Genomic DNA, 23,730 nt, shown 5'->3' with positions numbered 1-23,730 from the left:
GAAATGGTTGGACATGCAATGAAATGACTAGTGGTAATGGCAGTATAGTGGCCCCCAAAAAATAGCCCTGAAAGACGTAAAGTGCATGTACAATAAAAGTGTGCTGTCGGTTGACATATGCCATGCAGTACGAAAAAAACGCATGGGTGATATAATAAAACTTGTCAATACTGCGAGCACAACGACCGCGCTAAGCTCTTGCACACAAAGGCATAAAGGTGTGTGCTTACATTATATAGCCTCATAACAACGACCTCCCAAGGGAGGCCGAGTTACAAATGTCTAGGGCCAATGATCTGCAATGTAAAAGTGTCTCTAAAGAAGTGCAGAACAGACGTGATGCTGCAAAGTTGTTCCATTGCCGGGTGTAATGCTGCCTGTAGGCTACGAAAAAGTGCTTTTTCCTCACAGGCTCAGCTCCAGGACACTCCAGAAGCACGTGGAGAATGGAAAGAATGTCCCCCCATCTGTCTCATACAGGCGGTTCACTACCAGTCAACAAAAAGTTGTGTGCACCGAATGTGTGCCCTATCCTCAGTCTGCAGGACAACCGTTGGTTCGATGTGATTTTGATAGTAGAGGTGCAGGTCCAAACTGCGGTTTTACTAGATGTAGCTTGTTATGAGTTTCAGCATCCCACAAGTATTGCCAGAGCTGTCTTATATTTCTACGAATAGTTGGTCTCAAATTCGTGACAGAGAGAGCCGTAGCACAGCCACAAGGCCTTGCTCCTGTAGATTGAGTGGTTTTGTCTGCAAGAACATCGCCCTCGATGTCTCAATGACCTGACACCCAGCATATGATGACACCCTGGTTGGATGTGTGTGCTGCACACAAGGGTGAATACAGATTCTTTAAAACTGGATTTTTATGTTTTCTGGAAGACGTTTGAGACTTCATAATGTTTAAGAAGTCTGTAAATATCACAACTTTATGTAGCTTTGCTCTCTTAATTTGTTGTATAGCAGCCATTACTGCATAGGCCTCAGCAGTGAAAGCACTAGCTTCCGCATGAAGAACGTTGTTTTCCGTAAACGCCGAACCAACACCTGTGCAGGAGACCTCAGCATGCGACTTGCACACATCTGTGTAGAATTTTGGACACGAGTATTTTGCTCAGACTTCCAGAAATAGCTTTTTAATATGTACGTCGGGGGCATGCTTGGTGACTTCAATGAATGATGTCACTGCCAGGGCGGCAGAAGCTTTACTGGAGCCATGACGTTGTATTCAAGAAGTGGAATGCCCAACTCTTGGCTTAGTTTCCTCACTCGTATTGGGAAGGGCTCCCTCGGTCTCTGTCAGTTGTGAAAAAGCATGGCACTGGTGGTATCACTGATGACGGTATGGGTGGGGTGTTCAGAGTTTGCATTCACTTTAAAGAAATATGTAAAGGTGCAATATGCAGAGAGCTATTAGGTGGGCTAGTTGGTGTTCATTCATTTTCAAAGATGTGCTTAGTTAACACAAACACAGTACAGAACGACAGGACTACAGGACACATGACTACAACTACAGGACTACAGGACACACGACTTCAAGCGCAAACTACCAACTGGTTTATTGTATGTAAAAACATGACCGTGAGAAAGGGGTGTGTTAAATGACCATGCACGGAAGCTCAGAAAAAAGATCGATGGGGCAGAGCGTTGATTACACCAAAGAGGGAAAAAGAAAAAAGTAAAAAGAGGATGCTATCGCAGAAGCAAGATCAGGTCAAAATTAGCGCGTTTTTTCTACAAAATTTGCCTCAGACGCCGTTAGGACGATGGAAGGAGCGTTAACACAAGCATCCTCTCCTTCTTCCATAATGCTCAGTGCCTCTAAAATTTCTCAAACTGTTTTTTTTTTCTCCGGAACGGGCTACGACAGCTGTTGTTTCACAAAATGCATTACCAGAACATTTCTTGTAATGTGCCGCTAAGCTGCTGGCAGGCGTACTGATGCCCTCCTAGCCTGTCAACGCGTACGCCTTCCCTATTTTTAGACCATGAGATTTTCTGCAGTTGGGTACTGACAAAATATTTGTTTCTTCCCTGCCAGCTTGCATTCATCATTCCACCCGGGCACTCATCTTTTAAGTGAGGTATGTTCTGTTTATGGGATGCATTTTTCTGCGACGCATGTGCTAAAATTGGTCAAATATTTAACAGCATCATCTATGGCAAGTTCAGTGGTAAAATCTAGTGTTAATTGATTAAGAAGCTCCCAATCTGCTGAAGCCAGCTTCTACTGCAGTGCAAACTAAATACATTCTTCTCGCTTTAAAAGATTCAAAGCTAAAGGAAAGTGGTCACTTACAAAGGTATATATATTTTCCAGTGTAAATACGGAAAAAGCATGGCAAAGCAATTCACTAAGTCGATAGAAGAGTATGAGTTGTGAGCTATTGTAACAAGTGGGTTACTTCTTATTGAAAAGACCTACATAAGAGTTTAAGAAAAAAATTGTGGGCAGTTTGCACTAAATCGCACAAAGCTTGGCACAGCGAAGCATGAACCCGTCGCCGCTTATACTCCCCGTCGACTGACACGTCCAGCTTCTGAGATGCGCGGCTTCCTCCTTGGGAGTACGCAGCCACGCTATGCACTATAGAGTGGAGGTTGCACACGATGTCCCTGATGGTGGGCGTGGCTTAGCTACTGCGCATGCGCAGCTTGGCCAGGTGGTGCGGTATCTAGTCGGTAGACGACGCGATGCTTGCTTTCTATCTTCTTTTCTCTCTCTTTCGTTGATGTCCTCTCTGCACTTATTTCTATCTACTTCCCATTCTTTTTGTGCTACACTTTACTCTCCCCTCCTTTCCCTCCTCCTCACCATTACATCTTTCCTACTCACGCTCAATTCCCTTTCCCACCCCCTTGCTCCACTATACTATACAAGGCTATGCTGTGCTCTGCTAGCGTGCCTGGATAGCCGAGTGGTTAGGACGCTCGCCTTCATATCGTAGATTCGCTGGCCTGAATCCCGCCTTGCGAAGAATTTTCTTTTGGCAAGAATTTCTCCTTTTCTCTTTCTTTATATCTTTCTTTCTTTCTCCCTCTCTCTCTGTACTTGTTCTCAGGTAGCCGCACAGTGGCACATACCCACTAAGATGATGTGATTGACTCGCAAGGAACGATTTGCTAAACAGCTTTGCTGTTAAAAATTTTTCATTATTAAACTTAGCGCCAAATAACATGGACAAAGTGAAGTGGTGACATACACAGCGCAGAGGGTATATTTACTAAAAATTTTTAGTAAATATACCCCTTGCATCGCACCTTGAGTCTCTCTCGAGACTGCTGTGGGCATTAAAGTCACCGACAATGATTAAAGGCTCCAGGAGCTGGTCAACAAGGTTATAAAACACTGTTTTATTGATCGTGTAATAAGGAGGTATGTATATGGAGCGGACAATGACCAGCTAGTTGAAAAAGATTTGCTCTTATTGATACTGTCACAAAGTGCGTGTGTAGGGCCAGATGTTGGCAAGCAATAGACCTATCTGCTATTATTACTACACACCCAGATACACGTCAACGCCGTCATAGTCTTTTAGAAAAAATGGTGTATTGCTTTAGGAAATTTTTTTGAGTGAAATTTAAATGTGTCTCCTGCAAACAGACCACCTTCAGCTGGTATTCAGATAGCAGCTTAGTTATATCATCGACACTGTGCATTAGTCCTTTAACGTTCCAGTACAGTGTCACTATTGCCATATCATTAATCCTTTGAGGGTTTACGCCGCACATGTACAGCATAACCTAACAGGCGCCAAAGGGTTTTTGCCGTACATGTATGACATGCCTGTATGTTTAAAACGCGCGCCTTTTTCGATCGTTTCTCTTGCTTGGCATTTGCTTCCACACTTTGGAAATACTATGTGGAATTGTTTTCATGCGCCGATGTCTCTCCATTGTAGTTTTTTTGTCTTTCCAAAGCAGCGCGCCAGCTTTCGCTTACTCATCTGAGTGCGCGCGGGCGCGGTCAGCTGGTTTTGTGTGCCTTTTTCGATGATTTCTCTTGCTTGGCATGTGCTGCCACACTTCGGGAATACGTCGAATTTTTTTTCATGTGCCGGTGTGTCTCCAATTTTTTCTTTTTTTCTTTTTTCCAAAGCAGTGCGCCGGCTTTCCCTTGCGCATCCGAGCACGCGTGGTGCGGCTGGTTTTGGTTTCGTCCTTTGGGTGGTTATCACTTCTCGCACCTGCAAAGCTGATGGCTGTCTGGCTTCTAATCTCTCAAAGGGTGACCGCTTGTTACTCTCTCATTTATTGCTCCCCGGGGCGTTAAATTACACAAACAATGCCGCTGTAGTTGAGTTCCCTGTTCTGGGGACTCGGAAAAACTAACTCCGTCTCATTGGCAAGAAGCCGAAGGATTATTACAGCTTTTTCACTTGTTTTGCTTTCCAAACGCGTGCACAACCATACAGTTTTCCTCAGTGCACTCACTCACACAGTTCGCTTACGCTATGAAAGTGCGTGCCAGTTGCTCTGCTGCTAGTGAGTCGAGTGGCGATTCTTCCGATGTGGACTATTCCCCAAGTGTATTTTTGTATGTCTGTGAGCTATGTTTAATACAACGTATAATTTTTATTTATAAAAAATCATAAAAGTGTTTTTTTAGGATTTTGCTTGATGTTACTCACGAATAAACCATGTGTATGTAAACAAAAATGATTTTTTTATCACTTTACGGTCACGAGACCATTCTTTTGTTAAATAGAATTGTCAGAAAAATTTATTTCAGCAATAAATGAATTACACATTTTTAGAGTGCATTTCGCGAAAAAAATCGACCCTCAAAGGGTTAGACGAACAGGTGTTTGTAGTGAGTGAGGAATGTGCATGATGTTAAGGGTCCTTGGAAAAGCCCATGACTTTTTTCTTTGTTTTTTAACACGAGCTGTTTTTTATGTGAACTGGTGCGATCGCTGGATCATGGTTCTTAACCCCAGTAAATGTAAAGCAATGTCCTTCACCCGTTCACCTAACCCTCTCCTCTATCCGTACAAAATTGTTAACACTCGGACTGAAACTGTTAATAACTTAAAATATCTAAGTGTCACCATCTCCAAAGGTCTTAATTGGTTTCCGCATGTGTCCAACATAATCTCATCCAGTAACAAGACTTTGGCTTTCTCAGGCGTCATTTACGAAACGCCCCTCCTCATGTTAAACTCACTGCCTACAAGTCCTTAATTCGTCCAAAACTTGAATTCGCATCCACAACCTGGAACCCTCATCAAAGTTATATCACAGATGCAGCGGAGATGGTGCAGAACCGTGCCATCAGGTTCATTCACTCATCATATTCATACAACGTTAAGTGTATACCCACTAAAGGTGGAAACAGGCCTGCCCACCCTTTCCTGTCGCATTGCCAGCCTATCTCCTTTTCACAAAATGTACCATAGTTCACTCAATCAGGCACCTTACATCGCACTATCACCTTGTACAGGCCATTCCTTAAGTGTTGCTCACCACCAAACCCACACTCTCACCTTGTCGTCTTCTTTTTTCCCACGCACCATTGTAGATTGGAACGACCTTCCCTACGTCATCGTTGCCATCACCGACCCAGAAGCTTTCATTCAAGCTGTAACCCCCGTATTCAGAAACGCTCCTTAACTTGAACTTGACTTGCCACCGCCTTCAATGCGTTTCGAACGCGCTGCCTTTGGGCGGTGCCAAGGCAGCACAAATGCATTTCAAACGCGCTCCCTTAAGGCGGTGGCAAGTCAAGTTCAAGTCAAGGAGCGTCTCTGAATACGGGGGTAATAGTGCATTTCTCGTCCTGAATGGTCAAGTGCCATGCATCCTTATTGTACACCCACCCCCACATGGGGCCTTTAAGGAAATAAAGTGAAAGTGGAAGTGTTTTATGCCAGGGTCCACTAAGACCTTTATGACATATTTCCTTCATGGAAATACGTCGTATTTCTTTTACGGAAATGCGTCAGCAAAATGCACACAATCAGGTGGCAAAGAAAAAAGGTTCCATAAACGGGAGTCAAACCCACGACCTCTCGGTTCACGACGATAGGTGACGGACGCTCTAACTACTGCGCCACGCTCACACACTTGGGAGGCTTCACGGACGCGCCTTTATCTCTCAGTTTCCTTGCACAGTGCTCTTGCTTCGCGGGGTGGTGTCACCGTCTGGGAGCGTTAGAGTGAAGTAATGCACGGCCTCCGCGATTAGCTCCGGCAATGCACCATTGCATCGTTGCTATGGCCATCTCATTCGGCACGTTTCCAAAACAAGTGTAATTTCGTCAACGCCTTACACCACGAGGTGGCGGCTTTTGCCTAAGCCTCGCTCATAGCATTCGTCCATATTAAAAAAATAGCTCTGCGATGCTCACCTGGCTGTCACTCTACATTCCCTGCTCAAACTGTGAGGAATCACGGCCAGATTAGAGGGGGTGCACGACTCGTGTCGCGTTTCCCGTTGCATTTCTAGCCTGGCCCTGGTGTGATCTTTCTGTTAATTCTTTAAAGGAGAACCCCGTTGATTTTTCGATATTCACCGATTTCAATAAAACTTTCAACGTATGTTCTCTTCGGTACCCTGACGATATGCGTCAAATTGTACTACCGTGAGTCATTTCGTTTTTCAGAAAACAAATTTTAAAACTGGTAGCCAATTCCGGCATCACGCCCGTAAATGTGGGCTACCCTGTGTATGTGACGTAACGTGCCTATTCTTTTCCAGCCCCGCCTCGTCCAGCAGACAGATGCAGTGCGCACTTTCTTCTATGAGGCGACGACAACGCGAGCACAGTTGTTCAGTTTTGTTAGCTGCATGGCGTGTTAGTCTTCGTTGACATCGGGTCTTCAGTAAACACGCACAATATTGAGCAATGAGGAGATTGATGCGGGGCATGTCAGCTACATCACGCGCCGGTGGGTTGAAATCAAAAAGCGATGCTTCTGCACTCTGATAGTAGCTGCAATCATCGCTGAACTTGTCACTGGTAAGATCAAACGGGCTGGCACAGCTTGATTCCGCGTCGGATGACATTGCCAGCTTGCCTTTCGCACGATAGGTGAAGCACGTGTGCTATGTTTACACCCTGGCTAGCTATGGAGGTGTGTAGCGTATTTTGTCACGTCATCACATGCCCAGCACGGAGCAACTCCCTGTTTCGGTTTCGGTTTTGACTCGTCTTTTATTGCTTATTTAAAATTATTGACAAGTCTCTCAGCAAATTGAACCACCCTAGCTGTTACAGGGCTGTTATTACTATTTGAAAACGGCTTCTCAATACGGTCAAAAGTGCGCCGGAGTTCCCCTTTAACATTCCAGGGGATGGCAACTTTAGCCCAAGCTCAGTAGGGTGCCTTAATGCGTGCATTCTCCGCATTAAGGGGGGTGCGTGCACGCAGTGAGGAACACTAAAGCTCAGTAAAGAAGCTCAGCATGTAAAAACCTACATTCTTCTGGCTGTCACACTGCTTTCTCTGATTACGCTCTCCCCATGCGAATGGAACGGCCTGAGCAACACTAGCGACGGCGCGTTGCCAGAGCCAATCTCGGAGGCCACGAGTAATACATCACGACACTAACGAGCACCGACTGTGAGCGTTTCGGTAGTCTCAGCGAGGCAGAGGCTTTCGCTGCAATATTGTAGAAAACTTTATGGTCGGTGAAATGCAGTGTCCACAGTGATTCGATTCGTTGACGACGCAGTTATGTGATTTGCCTTTCGTGTCACCGTGTGATGCCTCCTTGCCAGCGTAGGCCCGCTTCAAAATGAACTAACGGTGTTCATCCGCCACCTACAGCTTCGAGTGCAATGGCACCGACTACTAGGGAACACACACCTTGCCGTTTCTCGCCTCAAATGACGACACTTTGAAAGAGTGCATGCCAAGTTAGTGTTTATTATGTGCATGCTGAAGCCATCTTTGCACAGGATTTACCATATGCTGTGTCCAGGTGTATGTTAACTACTACAGCTACCACAAAGGTTTAAATGTTCATGGACGTTAGTCATTAGGATGGAGATGTGCCACCAGGCGTCAATGTGGGTGCATCCACATCAAGCGGTGCTACAGCTGCCAAACACCGATAGATGTTGTGCAAGCTCTCGCATTATCAATGTATGAGAAACATTCAACTAATTCTGCAAAGACACGTTTCACTTATGTGTTATAGCGATTCCTATGACGGAGGGATCTACTGTGTTTTTTGTTATGTTCAAGAGAGCCAGTTGTAAGTCTGCGCGTTGTTTGTCCTTCTTCTTATTGTCCTTGCTTTGGTAGTTTCGCCGTGGTTCACGATGCATCACCAACGTGCCCAAGTTTCATGTTATTAAAATCCTGCAGTACACTTTATTACATCACACGAGCTTCCAAGCAGATAGATGCTTATTCTGATAACTCTGTCTGCAATAAGTTGCACTAGCCCTGGTGACCACTATCCTGCCTTGTGCATTTCCAATGCTTATTCGTAAAAGCATCACTGCACTTGTGCTCAAGTTGGAATCATTGGTTGCCAGTTTGTGCACTTAATGGAAATGCACAAGACCTCTTGCAGTACGCATGCAGTGGCATCAGCCACACCGCAAGTTGAGGGGTGGCTTGCAAAATGTTAACCTTGCAAAAAGTGATCGCGGCATGCAGTAGTGGCCATCAGACTTTGTGGAGACTGAATCTAGAATTCATCACAAGTACAATTTAGCTGTTAGTACTTTTCAATATAGGTGCATATTAATGAGGTTTTGCAGTATACAATTCTCCAGTAGAAAATTTCTCCCCAAATCTTGTTTTCTGCATGCAGCCTCAAGCACGTGTGCAGTGTCACAGCCACGCCATTCTACCAAAGCCTATGTTGCATGCACTAGCTGAGCGACGTTACAGGACGTGTAGATCATGCGAGTATAAATGTTTTAAATGCGAAGCATTTCTTAGCGAACTTCTGCTACTATAAGCACCGCCCGCCCGCCCGCCCATCCGTCCGTCCATCTAGCCACCTACAACTTCGTGCTCTGCTGGCCGTTTTGGTAACGGGATTGTAGCGAAGAGGAATGCGCAGCGCTGCAGCTACATCGCCAGCTCTGCTCAAGGCATGAGCTGGAGCTGCCCTGCCTGTGTTTGCTGCAACGCTGCCTACACCTGTACAGCTCTTGCTGTCCCTGTTCGGACGCTCCCGGCCCAGTATTTTTATTATATTTTTGGTGGAGGTGCTGGGTAGCCACAAGGTAGCCAAAGCCACACAGGATGTATACCAAAACTGGTATGGCATAACAAGACTGTATGACGGACATAAATGACAGGTCATAACATGAAAATCATGACATGCATGTCATGAATGGCATGATTTACATGCCACGGTGCTTGTGCTCTTGCGGCCGTTTCATTAACTTGATATATACCGAAATTCGTATGGCATGACAAGAGCGTATGACAAACATAAGTGACAGGTCCTATCATGAAAATCATGACACGCATGTCATGTACAGCATGATTTACATGACATCATCTCCGGGCACTTGCGGCCCGGAGATGATGTGTGGAAATTGGTACAATGAGCCATTTCTCTATGGCAAATATAAATGACAGGTGGTAACATGAAAATCATGACATGCATGTCATGTACGCCACGACATACATTCCTCTCTCATGGTGCGCTTGTGGCCGTTTCACTATTTTGACGTGTACGAAGTTTGGTATCGACTGACGTCACTGTATGAAGATTATATATCACAGGTGCTAACATGAAAATCATGACATGCATGTCATGCACAGCATGATTTACATGCCACGAACATGGCACGCTCGCGGCCGTTTCGCTAGCTTGATATACATGAAAATTCGTATTGCGCGCCGCGACTGTATGACGAATGTAAGTGACAGGTGGTAACGTGACAATCACGATATGCATTTCATGTACAGCATGATTTATATGCCACGCTCATGGTGTGCTCGCGGCCATTTCGCTAGTTTGGTATGCACCAAAATTGGTATTGCGTGACTGTATCACGAACATAAGTGACAGGTCCTAACACGCAGATCATAATATGCATGCCATGTACGGCATGATTTACATGACAATGTCTTGATGCACTTCAGGCCGTTTTGTTAACTGCATATACACCAAAATTGGTATGGCATGACATGAGTGCATGGCAAACATAAATGACAGGTCATGCATTGTATATACCAGAATATACATTTCATTATATAAAAGATTGTACATGCATGCACGCATGACAAACATGGGATACATAGTGAACTAGATCATGATGTCATGACATGAATGACTTCATTTTGCTCAAAGAGAAATAAGGTCATGTATGCAGCTCTCTGCTGGCTGTTTTGCATTACATCGATTCCCATGGTGCGTGGGATCTATCGGATTTTTTTTTCTTTCAATGATCAGGGTGATACTTTAGGGGGGCACACTTTACACATGGCTCAAATTATGCAACTATATATGGTATCCAAGAATGAATTACAATGAAGGTCATATGTTCACAAAGCTAGGTGAAAGTTTTACTGCCAGGCCCCAATCAATTGTGCCACACACGTCAGGATAGCGAGCATCACTTGGTTATATTGCTTGTGGTTTTGAGTATCTTCATGAAATGAAGCTGACAAGGGGAGCAGAGAGGTGCCAGAGAAATGAGGTTTCGTATGACACCAAGACAGTCACTCTCAGTGGCATGAAACATGATGTGTTGCACTAAGCATGAACAATGGTTTTCGTTTACAATGTTCATAAGTTATTAGCGCCTGATAAAGAAATTCAAACTAAGAAACTGACAGAACCAGGCGCTGAGAAACTTCCAAGGATGGATTGCTAAATGCACTCATGGGCTAAGAATGTTTACACTAGGGATGGGTGAATAGTAAGTTTGAGGTTCGAAGCAAATTCGAAGCAAATATTGATTTAGTAAAATAATTCTGAAGTAAATAGTTTAAATAGTATATATCACATATCATTAAGAAAATTGAGCATTTTTGTCATGACCCAAATAAATTGCCCAATATTCTTAAGAATTGGAATAATAATAATAATATCTGGGGTTTAACGTCCCAAAACCACGATATGATTATGAGAGACGCCGTAGTGGAGGGCTCCGGAAATTTCGACCACCTGGGGTTCTTTAACGTGCACCTAAATCTAAGTACACGGGCCTCAAACATTTTCGCCTCCATCGAAAATGCAGCCGCCGCGGCCGGGATTCGATCCCGCGACCTTCGGGTCAGCAGCCGAGCGCCATAACCACTAGACCACCGTGGCGGGGCTTAAGAATTGGAACTAGGCATGTGTGATTGTCACTTTTTTGGTTCGAAGTGAAGTGGAAGCAACTTCGAATAGTAGCAAGATTTGTATAGCAGTAGGGTGCGAGTTATAACTGGTGCAATATGTTAAGTTTTAAAAATTACTATACTTAGTGCATATTAGTCTGTATAACATGCTTTTAAACTTAAAAAATAATTGAGGTGAAGATAATATGTACTTTTAACATTGGAAGTGTGAATTCGTGGCAGTGTGTATGCCCCCTGGATGGATGGTTTCATGGCATAGCACCCCCATGCTGCAGTGAAACCACCTTTACAAATGGGTTATATGTGCTCAAATATTCGTTCATTTCGAATACTTTGAAATTTCAAAAACTGTAAATTCGTGTCAAAGTGAATTCGAATATTGTACTATTCGCTCTAATATTCGAAGCGTCCGAATATTCGCCTATCCCTAGCTTTCACTTTATGAAATCAAGCTGGAGTGGCACAGAGGATTGTTGGAAAATAGGGACTGCATTCTTTTACAACAATATTGAAGCATGAAAATGCACATTAGCAGGGATGCAACAGCTGAAATAGGATCTGGAGCAATTTTTGTAGCAGCAGTATGTTGCTTTGGAGCACAAAAAATCCAAATTTGGAGCAGGTTAAGGGGACAAAAAAAACTGCATTTTTTTAGCACAAAATCCCAAATTTGGAGCAGTATAACAAAGAATCTTACTTTTCGAAAAGAAAACAAAAATATGTACAAACCGTTCGACATCAGCTAACTCGTGCAAAGCTAACTTGACATCAGCTAACTCGTGCAAGTGGTATGTGTGAACTCCCCCCACAGTGCAAACAATGGCCAAGTCCACATTAGCATTTGCCGCGCCTGTCAAATCAATAAACAGGTGCTGCAAATGCTAATGTGGACCTGGCAACTTCGAAATTCACGAGATTCGTAAACAGGAGTGACTGGGGGCGGTGAAAAGTGGCACAAGTTTTTCCTTGTTTGTCAGAACCGCAGAAATGTCATACACAGCTCTCAATGATAGCCAGTAATTTTTTAGACGTCATAGATCATACTAGTACTTGTAACTATGCGGCACGTGCACGAATGAGTAATTAAGGAACAAAATGTGCTGTGTCTCGTGATGGCTAGTACTAATAGCCCCTTCTAAACCTTAGTACCCTTTTCCGCACGGCAACAATGTAGTGCGACAGAAACAAGGCCAGGAAATTTTAAAACCACTGTTCCTTTTTCTTTCTTTCGCGGTGAGGTTAGGGTTATTTACTGGGAGGTTTACGGCCATCTCAGCACAAGCGGGAGGTTTTCTCAAAATTCAGGAGCCTTTTGCACAACAGGGAAATGGTCCATCTTTCCCCAAATACATCAGCTGGCATTAACATTTTTAGGCAGAGCTTCCACTTTGATTTCCCAATGTCCATGTGGATCAGCATTGCAACCAGCAGAAAAAAAGAAAGTTTTCGGGTGCCCAACGCGAAGCGCACCTACGCCTTTTCTGCGCGTCTGGACTGAATTGGATAATGATGCCCCAACTGCAGGTGGCCAACACAGCCTCCATTTCTTTCTAAGATTAGTGCAACTGAGAAAATTTTGAGGCTGGTTGGGCATTTTGGCACAGCGCGGTGCAATTTAAACGAATTTAACGGTTTTGGCTCAGCTTGGTGCAGCAATAAGGAACTGTATCAAATTGGCGCAGCTGTTGCACCCATGCATTAGCCCTCACTAACACTATATGCATGCCAAAGTAAACAGGTGTTTTACATAGATAAAGTATGATGTTCGTGCATGGCCCCATAAGTTATCATAGAGAAAAAGTCCACTGAAAATGAGTGGGCACATGCAGTGCACAAATGACAGACCAGCTGGCAGCGTTGGAAGGCAAGCTTGCTCTCCTGCAGGAGATTGATGGCCACTTCTTCAGAGAGAAATGTCTCGCCACCAAAGTTCTCCACTGTTGGAGCATATTGATGTTGGAACGGGCACCAAGCTTCGCTTGAAGGTCACGACGAAGGTCGTGAATTCTGCAAACAAGAAATGACAGGTAGGCATGGGCAAGTGAAACAACACAAAACAGCTCAAGCGTGTTTTCCAAAGACTCTTAAAAAAAGGATTGATCTGTATGACACAATGTTGTTCTCATGATGCCAAATGTGCAGCTGCAGGGTAAACATTCATCACAGTCAATTAACAGTTATGTGTCAAATAGATCTAGTGTGAAATGACAATGAAGAATTACAATGTCCATGTTGTAGTATTGTGAGCACCCCTGCCTACTCTAGATCTGTTGTTAAGTTTCAGAAACCATCCTTATAGGAGTGAAAGGAACGAGGAAAAACAGGCAGCCAACGGTGAAAAGGCCAATGCATGTAAGGCATAAGGTTGTGAGCAACCTTATGCCTTACATGCATAAGGTTGCTCCCAACCTAAGAGCATGGCTAACAAGTAGAAGGTACCTTTGCTGTTCTCTGCACCATGCAAGTTGACTGGCCTGTGCCCACACATCTGAATTGCCTAGGCCCTCCCCTAGCAAGAAGAGAAACACCAGGCTGTATGTTGCCTGCTTGGTCGGCATGTTGTATGAAATCCTGCTTAGCTGCAATATGGTTACATTGGCCTAACAGGCCGGTGCATAAACGACGAGAACTTTAATTTTCGGCACATTCGCATGTGCATTGCAATTCCGAGGTTTTCCAGTGTGGCCATTCTAGGTAAGAGTAAAATACATTGGCGATATAATTATGGAAGTTTACCTCATAAAAAAATGGCGAAGCTTGCACTAAGTCGCGCAAGGCTTGAAACAGCGAAGAAACTGGACGGTCTGAAGTCTAATCTGGTTGCTTCTAGGTTGTTTCAAGGCTAGGTTAGCTAGGTTGTTTCTAGGTTGATTCTCATCGCAGAGGTTCGAGTTAAACCACAGAGAGTCACAGACACGACACGGATGTCCAAAGCTCCAGAACCGAGCATTGCACCCCTCATAGACCTACAAGCACGTTCGTCATTGGCGTAGCGCTTCCATCGCTTCGGGGTCTTCTTGCAGCCGCCGTGCCTTCCTGGCAGTGCTCTCTCGTCGTACGGACCGTACAACGAGAGGGGAGAGGGCCCCCCTCTCGTTCGAGGGGGGAGGGCCTGGGCCCTAAGGCCCCCCACCCCCCCGGCTATGGCCTGACTGTATGATGCCAGCTTATCTACCGCAATTTTCTGAGCGTGTAAGGCGATGTGGTTTGTAGGGTTTGCTATGGATATGTATACACGGGGTTTCAAGAAATGTGTTCGAAAATCCACAAATGTAAGAGAAATGCCAATATTTGCTTGCTGCTTAATTATATTTTCGATGGCGGCAGAAATCTTACGATGACTAGAGACAATACTTACATCAATTAGGTAAATCAATTAACTGTTAATTTGAGGGCACACATGGTTGAGTCACAATGGGAAACAAAGTTCTTCCTGCGAAAGATCCCATGCATGTGCTTTGAGATTTTCGAAAAAGCGACGTCGATAATTATTTGCGAAGTGATGAAATTGAAGGAATTCACTGGCAAAACGAAATGGAAGTGCAATGAGCGCAACTAGCAGTGATCACATACCTGCCAAGTTTGGAGAAACGGAATCGGGAGATCTACTCAACGGGGCAGGGGGGATATAAAGTATGTCGACCGCGGAGGGGGGGGGGGGTATAAAGTATGCCGACCATGGGGGGTACTGTGATAGCAATATATGGACCCATGTCAGCGGGATTTTGCAGTCGCCGCTGATCTGTTACAGAGTCCAAACCGATAACATCGCTTAGCATCGTCTGTTTCACGGCGAGTAAAGCGCGCTAGCGCTAGGGAGAAACGCAGTTGAAGCACAGATGAAATGACTGGCCGTCACCGTCGCGCGAAGGGCACACGCGATAACATCGCCGCGTGCGAGGCCTATCGTCGCTTGCTTACCAGTTATTCGTCGGGCAGGGACCATAAGGGCGCCGTTGAGACGGGAACGGTTGCGAGCGCTGGCGAACATGCTATCTGACAGACATCGTAACGGCTACCCTTTAAGTGCTGGGCTCTCCACTTAAGCAGCAGTAGTGTCACAAAATTTTGAAGGGAGATAACTTATGGGATAGATTTGTGTGTACACAAACGCATCATCTATGAATATTAACGGCTGATATAACCTATAACACATTTAGGATCAATCTTTAAATTGCGTGTAGCGCATCTGTACCGAAACGTCCCACCAGCGTACGACATCAAACAACAGCCACCTGCATCACGAGCTTGTGTTGGCACCATATTTCTTGCGAGCGCTCCTCTAGCGAAACAGGCGCACCTTTTTTATGTACTTGCACGGGAGTACAACGGCTGATGTCCTTTGCCCGGCAACTCATTTTGGGGGGGGTCATGCCTATTGCCAAGATCGGAGGGCTCTTTTCCACAGAGAGAAGGATCGCCTCCTTTATAGGCAGTGCTCGTGGTACAAAGCTGCGTCCAAAGCCTCGGCAGTGCATTTTCGGGGGTCACAACAGGTTAAGAACAGCCCAGAGAGGATTATGGTGGCACCAGGAGCCTTCGTTGAAAATGATTGCCACGCGGTTTTTTGAGCTCACATGCCAGCTATGTTTACATGAAAACACTAGGCGCTCTTCGAAACTGTCGCGCACTCGGGCAAACGATGTTTCCACTGGGGTGGGCGCACTGTAAGCTACTTAATTATTGCAGCAGAAAAAACAAGGTGTAAAATTTTAGAGTCAGTGCTCCTTAATTCGCGTTGACAAACAGACAGCACAAAAACCGCTTCGCTCACCGGCGCAGCATATTCGCTTAAGCCAGCACTTTGTGAAAAAAAAAATTCAGCTGCTAGCGTTACCTCGTATAGCATCCAATTTGTTGCTATCGCATAAATCGCTTCGCCTTAAAGTGAAACTGTTTTTGTTTTTCAAGGAAACAAAAATTTTATTCCGAGATTTTCAAATGATCACAATAACATGAAAATCAAGGCCTCACTTCTGCAAGGCTATTGGTTGCAGCCAATTTCGCCTTCTTCAAAAAATCATGTCTATGTTCGACCATAACAAAATCCATTTCTCTGACATTTTGCGAGAAGGACGTTTGCGAGTGTCTTATCACACATGAACGAGCAGATTGTGTCCTCCCGTCTTTTTCACGATACTGAACTGCCGCTTGCACTCTGCGTTGCTGTGTAGTATCGACAGTATGGCAGCATCCCTTCTGCAATCCGGCTGAACTGCGGCAACCTGTCTGGGCCTTTCAGTTGCGATATAGCTGTCCACTGGGCGTCCACTAAATGCTGTCCACTAAATGTGAATGAAAGTGGCTATCAAAACAGACCAAGCAAGTTATCTGCAACGTCTACGCGGAGTGAGGCGCCGTCAGCGTGACTTGTCTGTAAATGCAGTGTGCCAGACTGTCGCCGAGCTCACCGGAGTGAGCGAGCGAAACAGTTAAGCGTATCAAGGCTGAAGCTCTGCGGGCCCCACTGCCCCGAAGCGCAAGAAATTGAATTCCTTGGTCCAAATTGAAAAGCACATCACGGCAAGACGCGGCTGCAGCGCTATCACACGTTTGCGTTGGCAGCACTGCGGCGCAAAGTGCACAGCTACTTCATGCGCAATGAAATTGAGTTGAACCTTTCTACCATCGTTAAAAAGACGAAGAAGAACCCTTTCTACTATGTGGCCAGACAACTTGCTCATGTGGCCAGACAAAGCACTGGACGCGGGGCAGAACTGGATTCCGGGAGAGAGATTTTCCTATGACCGTACAACTGAGAAACATTCAAATCCGGGAGACTTGGAAGGTATGTGTCATAATGACGTCGCTGTTTCTGACAACGATTGCGTAGTGGTGCTAATCTTCTGCATTCGTTAACTCATGTGTCATGCGTGCTATAATTTCAAGCACGGCCTGCACACCCACAAAACAATTAGTTCGATGGTTGATATAACGATGCTTGCTCATTCTCATAGCGCGAAGGCAACGTAACCGCTCATCATTAAGAGTAACAGACTGGATTGCAAGAGAAAGCAAGCGTGCAAGGGGAGGAAGGAAGGTAGGTGGGCAGATGAAAAGTTTTCAAGGATAACGTGGCCTCAGCAAGCACAGGACTGAGTTAAATGGTCGACACGGGAGAGGCCCTGCAGTGGGTGTAGTCGGTGATGATGCCGCTCATTCTGTATGTCTCAGAAGAGCATGGCAGTTGCGCTCGTCCACGTTTCAGTTTTGGTTTTGCCGGCTAAATTGGTTTGAATTTCATCACTCTGCAAAATTACCATTGGCTGTTGTTGGAAAGCAGCAATTGGCTCTTCACAGGAGGGGCTCCAATTCCCTTATTGACCCGAGCACCTATCTTCATTAATTATACGGTTAATAACTGATTGATGTCTCTACTAATCTTAAGGTGCCTGCCACTAGAGAAAAAGTAATTATGAAGGCAGTGAGCAATTTCTCATTTCCCTTATTTTTGAGGATTTTCGGACGCATTTCATGAAACACCTTGTGCATAGCTGCCTTTCTGCAAATGAAGTTATTTGCAGATGACAATCTTTTCTATGTCCTCTTCCTTCGGTGGTGGTCATGCATCTTGTGTATTCCAGTAAGCATGTACCAACTAGCCCAGCAACAAGCACAAATGAAAAGCGACACATTAAAGTGGTGCTCAACCATACCATTAACACATGGATTACAAGAAGTAGTGCAAGAGTGCTTGGCACGAAGAATGCCAGCGACATGATGAACATCGGCATACATTACACCGCTAGTGTGGATATCCTGAGAACACATGCCCAGCGAGCATGGTACAGCACAGCATGGTCTAGTGCCTCTTTTTGTAGATGCAGAAAACTTCAGAGACGGGCAGCACTCCATTCACACTTTCCTGTGTATGCCTGATGACATAGGCATGCGCAGGGTTCCCCATTAGGGAGGGGGGGGCGAGCTTAATCGCAGCGCACCCCCCCCCCCCCGTTGAACGAGTCCGAAGTACAACATTCACAGTGGATGAAAAAAAATTAAAATGAAGCAATGGCGCTCTTCTCACAATGGCCTGCCTCTGGCTTTCCTGAAGTAAAGATGGGAAGCAAACCATTCTTGAAATGCTACACCAGTGGTCTTCGGCCGCCATTAGTGTCAAAAACCTGCGCGGTCATAACCGAGTAAACGTGCCCCCTCGTGCGCACGCTTATGCCATTTTGCCATGTCGGAACTCGATGAAACTGCCAAGTGGTGCAAAAAAATGGCAGATGGGGATGACTTCGACTGCCGGTCGCATCGTGGGCAGAGCCACCAACTTCTTGGGCACCAAGGGGGCCTCCAGCTCTAGATCTGAGTTCCTCAGGACTGAAATAAAGTAGGGGTGTGCGAGTATTCGAAATTTCGAATATTTTTCGAATAGTGTTTGCTATTCGATTCGATTCGCACCAGAATTTTACTATTCGAACTATTCGAACTTCCCAAAAACAAATACAGTCAACGTCCGATTGAAAATGACCTCTTCAGATTTTCAATATGCTTACCTCATTACACTCTCGTATTGCGGCAAAGCTGTCTTTCAAGCTCCGTTACGGTCGAACTTCGCCAAGAGACCGTGAACGTTCAATTGAAAGTGGTCCCTAGATTTTCAATATGCTTCACCTCATTACACCCCGCTATCGAGGCAAAGCTGCCTTTCAAGCTCCGTTACGGTCGAACTTTGCCAAGAGACAGTCAACGTCCGATTGAAAGTGGTCCCTAGATTTTCAATATGCTTCACCTCATCACACTCCGGTATCGAGGCAAAGCTGCCTTTCAAGCTCCGTTACGGTCGAACTTTGCTAGGAGACAGTCAACGTCCGATTGAAAGAGGTCCCTAGATTTTCAATATGCTTCACCTCATCACACCTCGGTATTGAGGCAAAGCTGCCTTTAAAGCTCCATTACGGTCGAACTTTGTTAAGAGACAGTCAACGTCCGATTGAAAGTGGTCCCTAGATTTCAATATGCTTCACCTCATCACACTCCGGTATCGAGGCAAAGCTGCCTTTCAAGCTCCGTTACGGTCGAACTTTGCCAAGAGACAGTCAACGTCCAGTTAAAAGTGATCCCTAGATTTTCAATATGCTTCACCTCATCACACCCCGGTATCGAGGCAAAGCTGCCTTTCAAGCTCCGTTACGGTCAAACTTCGCCAAGAGACAGTCAACGTCCAATTAGAAGAGGTCCCTAGACTTTCAATATGCTTCACCTCATCACACCCCGGTATCGAGGCAAAGCTGCCTTTCAAGCTCCGTTACGGTCGAACTTTGCCAAGAGACAGTCAACGTCCGATTGAAAGAGGTCCCTAGATTTTCAATATGCTTCACCTCATCACACCCCGGTATTGAGGCAAAGCTACCTTAAAGCTCCATTACGGTCGAACTTTGCCAAGAGACAGTCAACGTTTGATTGAAAGTGGTCCCTAGATTTTCAATATGCTTCACCTCATCACACCCCGGTATTGCGGCAAAGCTGCCTTTCGAACTCTGCTACGGAGAAAACGCTGGTTCCAACATGGAGATGAAAGATGTGTCAGCGGTGGGGGCTCAACTAATGCTGTTTTGGACCTGAAATTTGGGCAGGAAGTCCGAAAAATCGGAAGCCGAAGCTTTTTAGCATCCAAAATTTCAGATGTTCTTATATATCGACGTCTACGAGGCAGATTTGGAACTCCGGACTTGAAGAGAGCACACCCTTGTCTGCCACATCAGTTGGGCTTCCACAGTAGTTGAAAAAGGAGGAGAGGCTGAGATAATGGCATCTTTGCCTATCACGTGTAAAGTGTTGTCGGCAACACTTTGGTTGCACCAAATCATGTACATAAATAGAATTCGGCCTCTACATTGCCTCATTCTTGATAAGACAACTATGAAACACCACCCCGCCAATGCTTCATCAACCTAGCAAAAGAAACACTTTCATGTTGCCATCTCGTAAGAATATGCTTAGGAATCCTCTGTAACTTTTTTTATGCATTTTCGCTTCAAGTATTCGAAAAATATTCTAGAAATATTCGAGAAATATTCGAAAAATATTCGATTCGATTTGCACTCGGACTTCAATTTTTGAATTCGCTTCGCACCCAAAATTTTGCTATTCGCACAGCTCTAAAATAAAGTTCTTGTCATGTCATGGGGATGTCAAACAAAAGTAATGACATTTACCATGACCAGTGTAGTCTATACTTGCTCTTATACTATTACCAACATGGCCACTGAAGCAGTGTTCCCAGAAAATATTGATATGTTCACATATCTTCAGACCTGACATGACACGAGCACATAAATTACATAACTAGCAAAGTGGACAAATCCCTCTGTTTTATCAGGATCACCAGTAATCCGCAATCCAAGCGACCAAGCTTTTCGCATATGTTAATTTGGTTAGACTGCAACTACCCCACTGCACGCAACCTTTGCTTATGCCACTGCATGTTGGGTTAATGTAAAACACATTAGTGCAATTAAATTTTCCTTAGTCATTCGACCATTCCTGAATTATCGAATCTAGGTTTGTATAAACACCAAAGCTCTTACCCGCCAAACTGAAACTGCCGCTTGTGGTGGTTCTTGGACTCGTAGTACCTGTTGAGCACAGTGCAGCATTTGTCCCTCAGGTATTGCATCTCAATGGATAGGTACGGGTCCAAATGCTTGGAGAAAATCTGGCGTGTCAACTTCTTCAGGAAAGCAGGGTCATTTCCCATCTTGAACTTGGACAGGTTGGAGGACAGCTGCATTGTTCTACCACAGCAGGCAAACAGCACATATGAAGAACATGCATCAAACATCGTCCATAGGAGAGTTCACTTTGTTAAGTCAGTTTGCCTAGCTGGTTGGTAATGATATTACAATTCATATAGAAATCGACCAAATATTCTTGTCTGCACCAAGGCAGCAACTGCATTTCGAGGAGAAGAGCTTTGAAGAGGACCTAGTGGCTATTGCCATTAAAAAGGCTGGCACAACAAAGAAGGAAAAAACAGAATGCCAGCTCTGGTCTCTTTCACAGGGCCAGTGGCACATCCAGAAACTTTTTTTCAGAAAAGGGGGAGGTGAACTGCTGAGGTTTTAGGTCCCCAAAGCGCGATATGATAACGAGCGACGCCGCAGTGAATGGCTCCAGCAATTTCGACCACCTGGGGATCATTTTTGGAGGAGGGGAATCAAGCACACGCACACACACACACACACATATATTATATATATTATATACGAAGTGTTTCATGTAACGAGAACTTAAAAAAAAAGTGGTTAGCAGCAAGCCAATGAAACCAATGACATATTGTATGCCATCATGTGGTTCTCATTCAGGAATTTTTATATAGCACTTGGTTAGTTTATTAACTAAGATCAATTATGCAAAGTTTTCAATTTTCTTCTTAAAGCGAAGTGCCTTTCGGTCTGCTAGCTGTCATCATAACATGCATGTGAAGCACTGCACGGAACAGCACAAAGTGCAGAAAACATGAGTAAACAACATGCTTTTACTGACTTCACTTTTTCCTGTCCTGTGCACAGCTTCACACGCACTTAACCCTTTCTTTGCCGTTTTTTTTTTTTTTTTGCACCGCACCACACTTTGTGCCTTTTTTCTTCATCTTAGATGGGTATTTGTGCCAGCAATGCAGTAGGATGCTCTTCAAGACATGTAAAGATTTTTATTGAGGATTATCTCGTCAAACAAAAAGTTGCACTCGTTGCAAGCTAATTAATTATGAGCAAATTACAAGCGATAAACGAGATAAAAAATATTATATGCCAATTTAGAGTGGCAGAGCCACTAATTATCTACCTTATTCACAGTCTGAATTTATCAAGAGCTTCTGAATTTCTTCGTCCGTCAAGTAGCATGCGCACGTAGCATGCTGAGCCCCCTTGGCTGGGCTGCTGAGACGGCAAAGAGAGGCGAACCGATTCAGATGTAGAAAGATGCACACCCGTGTTGTCAAAAATTTTACTAGAGGTTATATTTGTCTATATGTCCTCTACAGAAATGTCTGGACAGGCGCACATATTTTTTTTTAAAACGAAAGTTGTGTTGCGAGTGGCAGCATCATTGTAGGCCTTGGCACTGGCAGGGCTTGTATGTGTATGGTCACATGAATTATCTTGGTCGTGGCAATGAAAGGGTTAATGACGATTAGTCACCAACTTGTTCAAGCCTTGCCAAACATGGCAGCCTACAATAAAGAAAGGTCTTTTTATCAAATCTATTGCATTACAGCATTATCTCTATCATTCTTTCTTCATTAAAAGTTTCAGCTCCATATCTTACAGTTACCTCACAAGGGTGGTAAATCGGGCTAGTTATTCAGAAACATAGAATTTATAGCACTTACATATCACAAGAAACAGATAATCACATCATGCACAGAAAATCTTTTTCTTTATGAAGAAGAGCTATTGAAGGAATGCTAATGCACTGATCACCAAGCTTATCGATCAAGTCAGCTTCTATGCTTTCACGCGTGATCTATTCCCGGTTTTTAGCGACGACACTCGACTTGACAAACAGCGGAATGCACCCACAGCGAGAACAATGATGAGCTAGGTTGCCTTGCTTATATTTTTCTACATTGTACTTGTGCTCAGATAATCTAGAATTGAGGCACCTACCCGTCTTGCCTATGTACAATTTGCCACATGATAACGATACACGATATGCAACGTTCACTGTGCACTGGACAAACTTAATCTTGCGCTTAATAGTGCATGCTGCAATTTTTGCGGTGCGGGTCAGTGATCCTTCAAATTTTAGACAATTGTCAGGTGCAGAAAATGCAACACGAACATTAGCTTGCTGAGCTACTTTTTTCAGAGCGTAGGAAAGAGTATGCAAATATGGAACAACTGTGGTTTTTCGCTTTTGTGCAGCCAACCTGCAAGGCGATTGCTCAGACCTGTGCTCAGACCTGGACACTCGAATGAGCACCCTTCATCTTGCTGGCCCCCTAACAGCAAGTGGATGGGGAAGCTTTCTTCGCGCATGGCACTGTTCTTTCAAAAGGAGTTGCAACTTTTAACCACCAGTAGCCTTATGCAAATCTGAGCCACTGTGCTTTTACAAAAGAGCGAAATTCGAATATACCCTGCACGCAAGTGTTCCCTTTAACAGTGGACATAGGCCAGATGGGCAGGTGCCTCAGTTCTAGATTATCTGAGCACAAGTACAATGCAAGCAAGGCAACCTAGCTCATAAATGTTCTCGCTGCAGGTGAGTTCCGTTGTTTGTCAAGTCGAGTGTCAGTGCTAAAAACCGGGAATAGATCACGCGTGAAATCATAGAAGCTGACTTGATCAATAAGCTTGGTGATCAGTGCGTTAGCACTCCTTTAATAGCTCTTCTTCATAAAGAAAAAGATTTTCTGCACATGATGCGATTATCTGTTTCTTGTGATATGTGAGTGCTATAAATTTTATGTTTCTGCACAAATAAACCAGTTGGAAGTCAGTGCTCATTT

General features: G+C 44.6%; 1 protein-coding gene across 1 annotated transcript in view; it reads right to left on the bottom strand.

The window, feature by feature from the left end:
- The window catches only part of LOC119376826 (exocyst complex component 5-like), an 88,880-nt gene that overhangs the window by 4,031 nt on the left and 61,119 nt on the right, over nt 1-23,730 (bottom strand). Inside the window, 3 exon segments of the mRNA XM_049411491.1 lie at nt 13,113-13,216; nt 13,219-13,274; nt 20,804-21,010. Of these exon segments, the coding sequence (XP_049267448.1) occupies nt 13,113-13,216; nt 13,219-13,274; nt 20,804-21,010 (367 nt within the window).

The sequence above is a fragment of the Rhipicephalus sanguineus genome, unplaced genomic scaffold (genome assembly GCF_013339695.2).
Source record: "Rhipicephalus sanguineus isolate Rsan-2018 unplaced genomic scaffold, BIME_Rsan_1.4 Seq239, whole genome shotgun sequence".
Lineage (NCBI taxonomy): Eukaryota > Metazoa > Arthropoda > Arachnida > Ixodida > Ixodidae > Rhipicephalus > Rhipicephalus sanguineus.
Note: the sequence above shows the minus strand (reverse complement) of the source record. Positions and strands in the feature narration are given on the sequence as shown.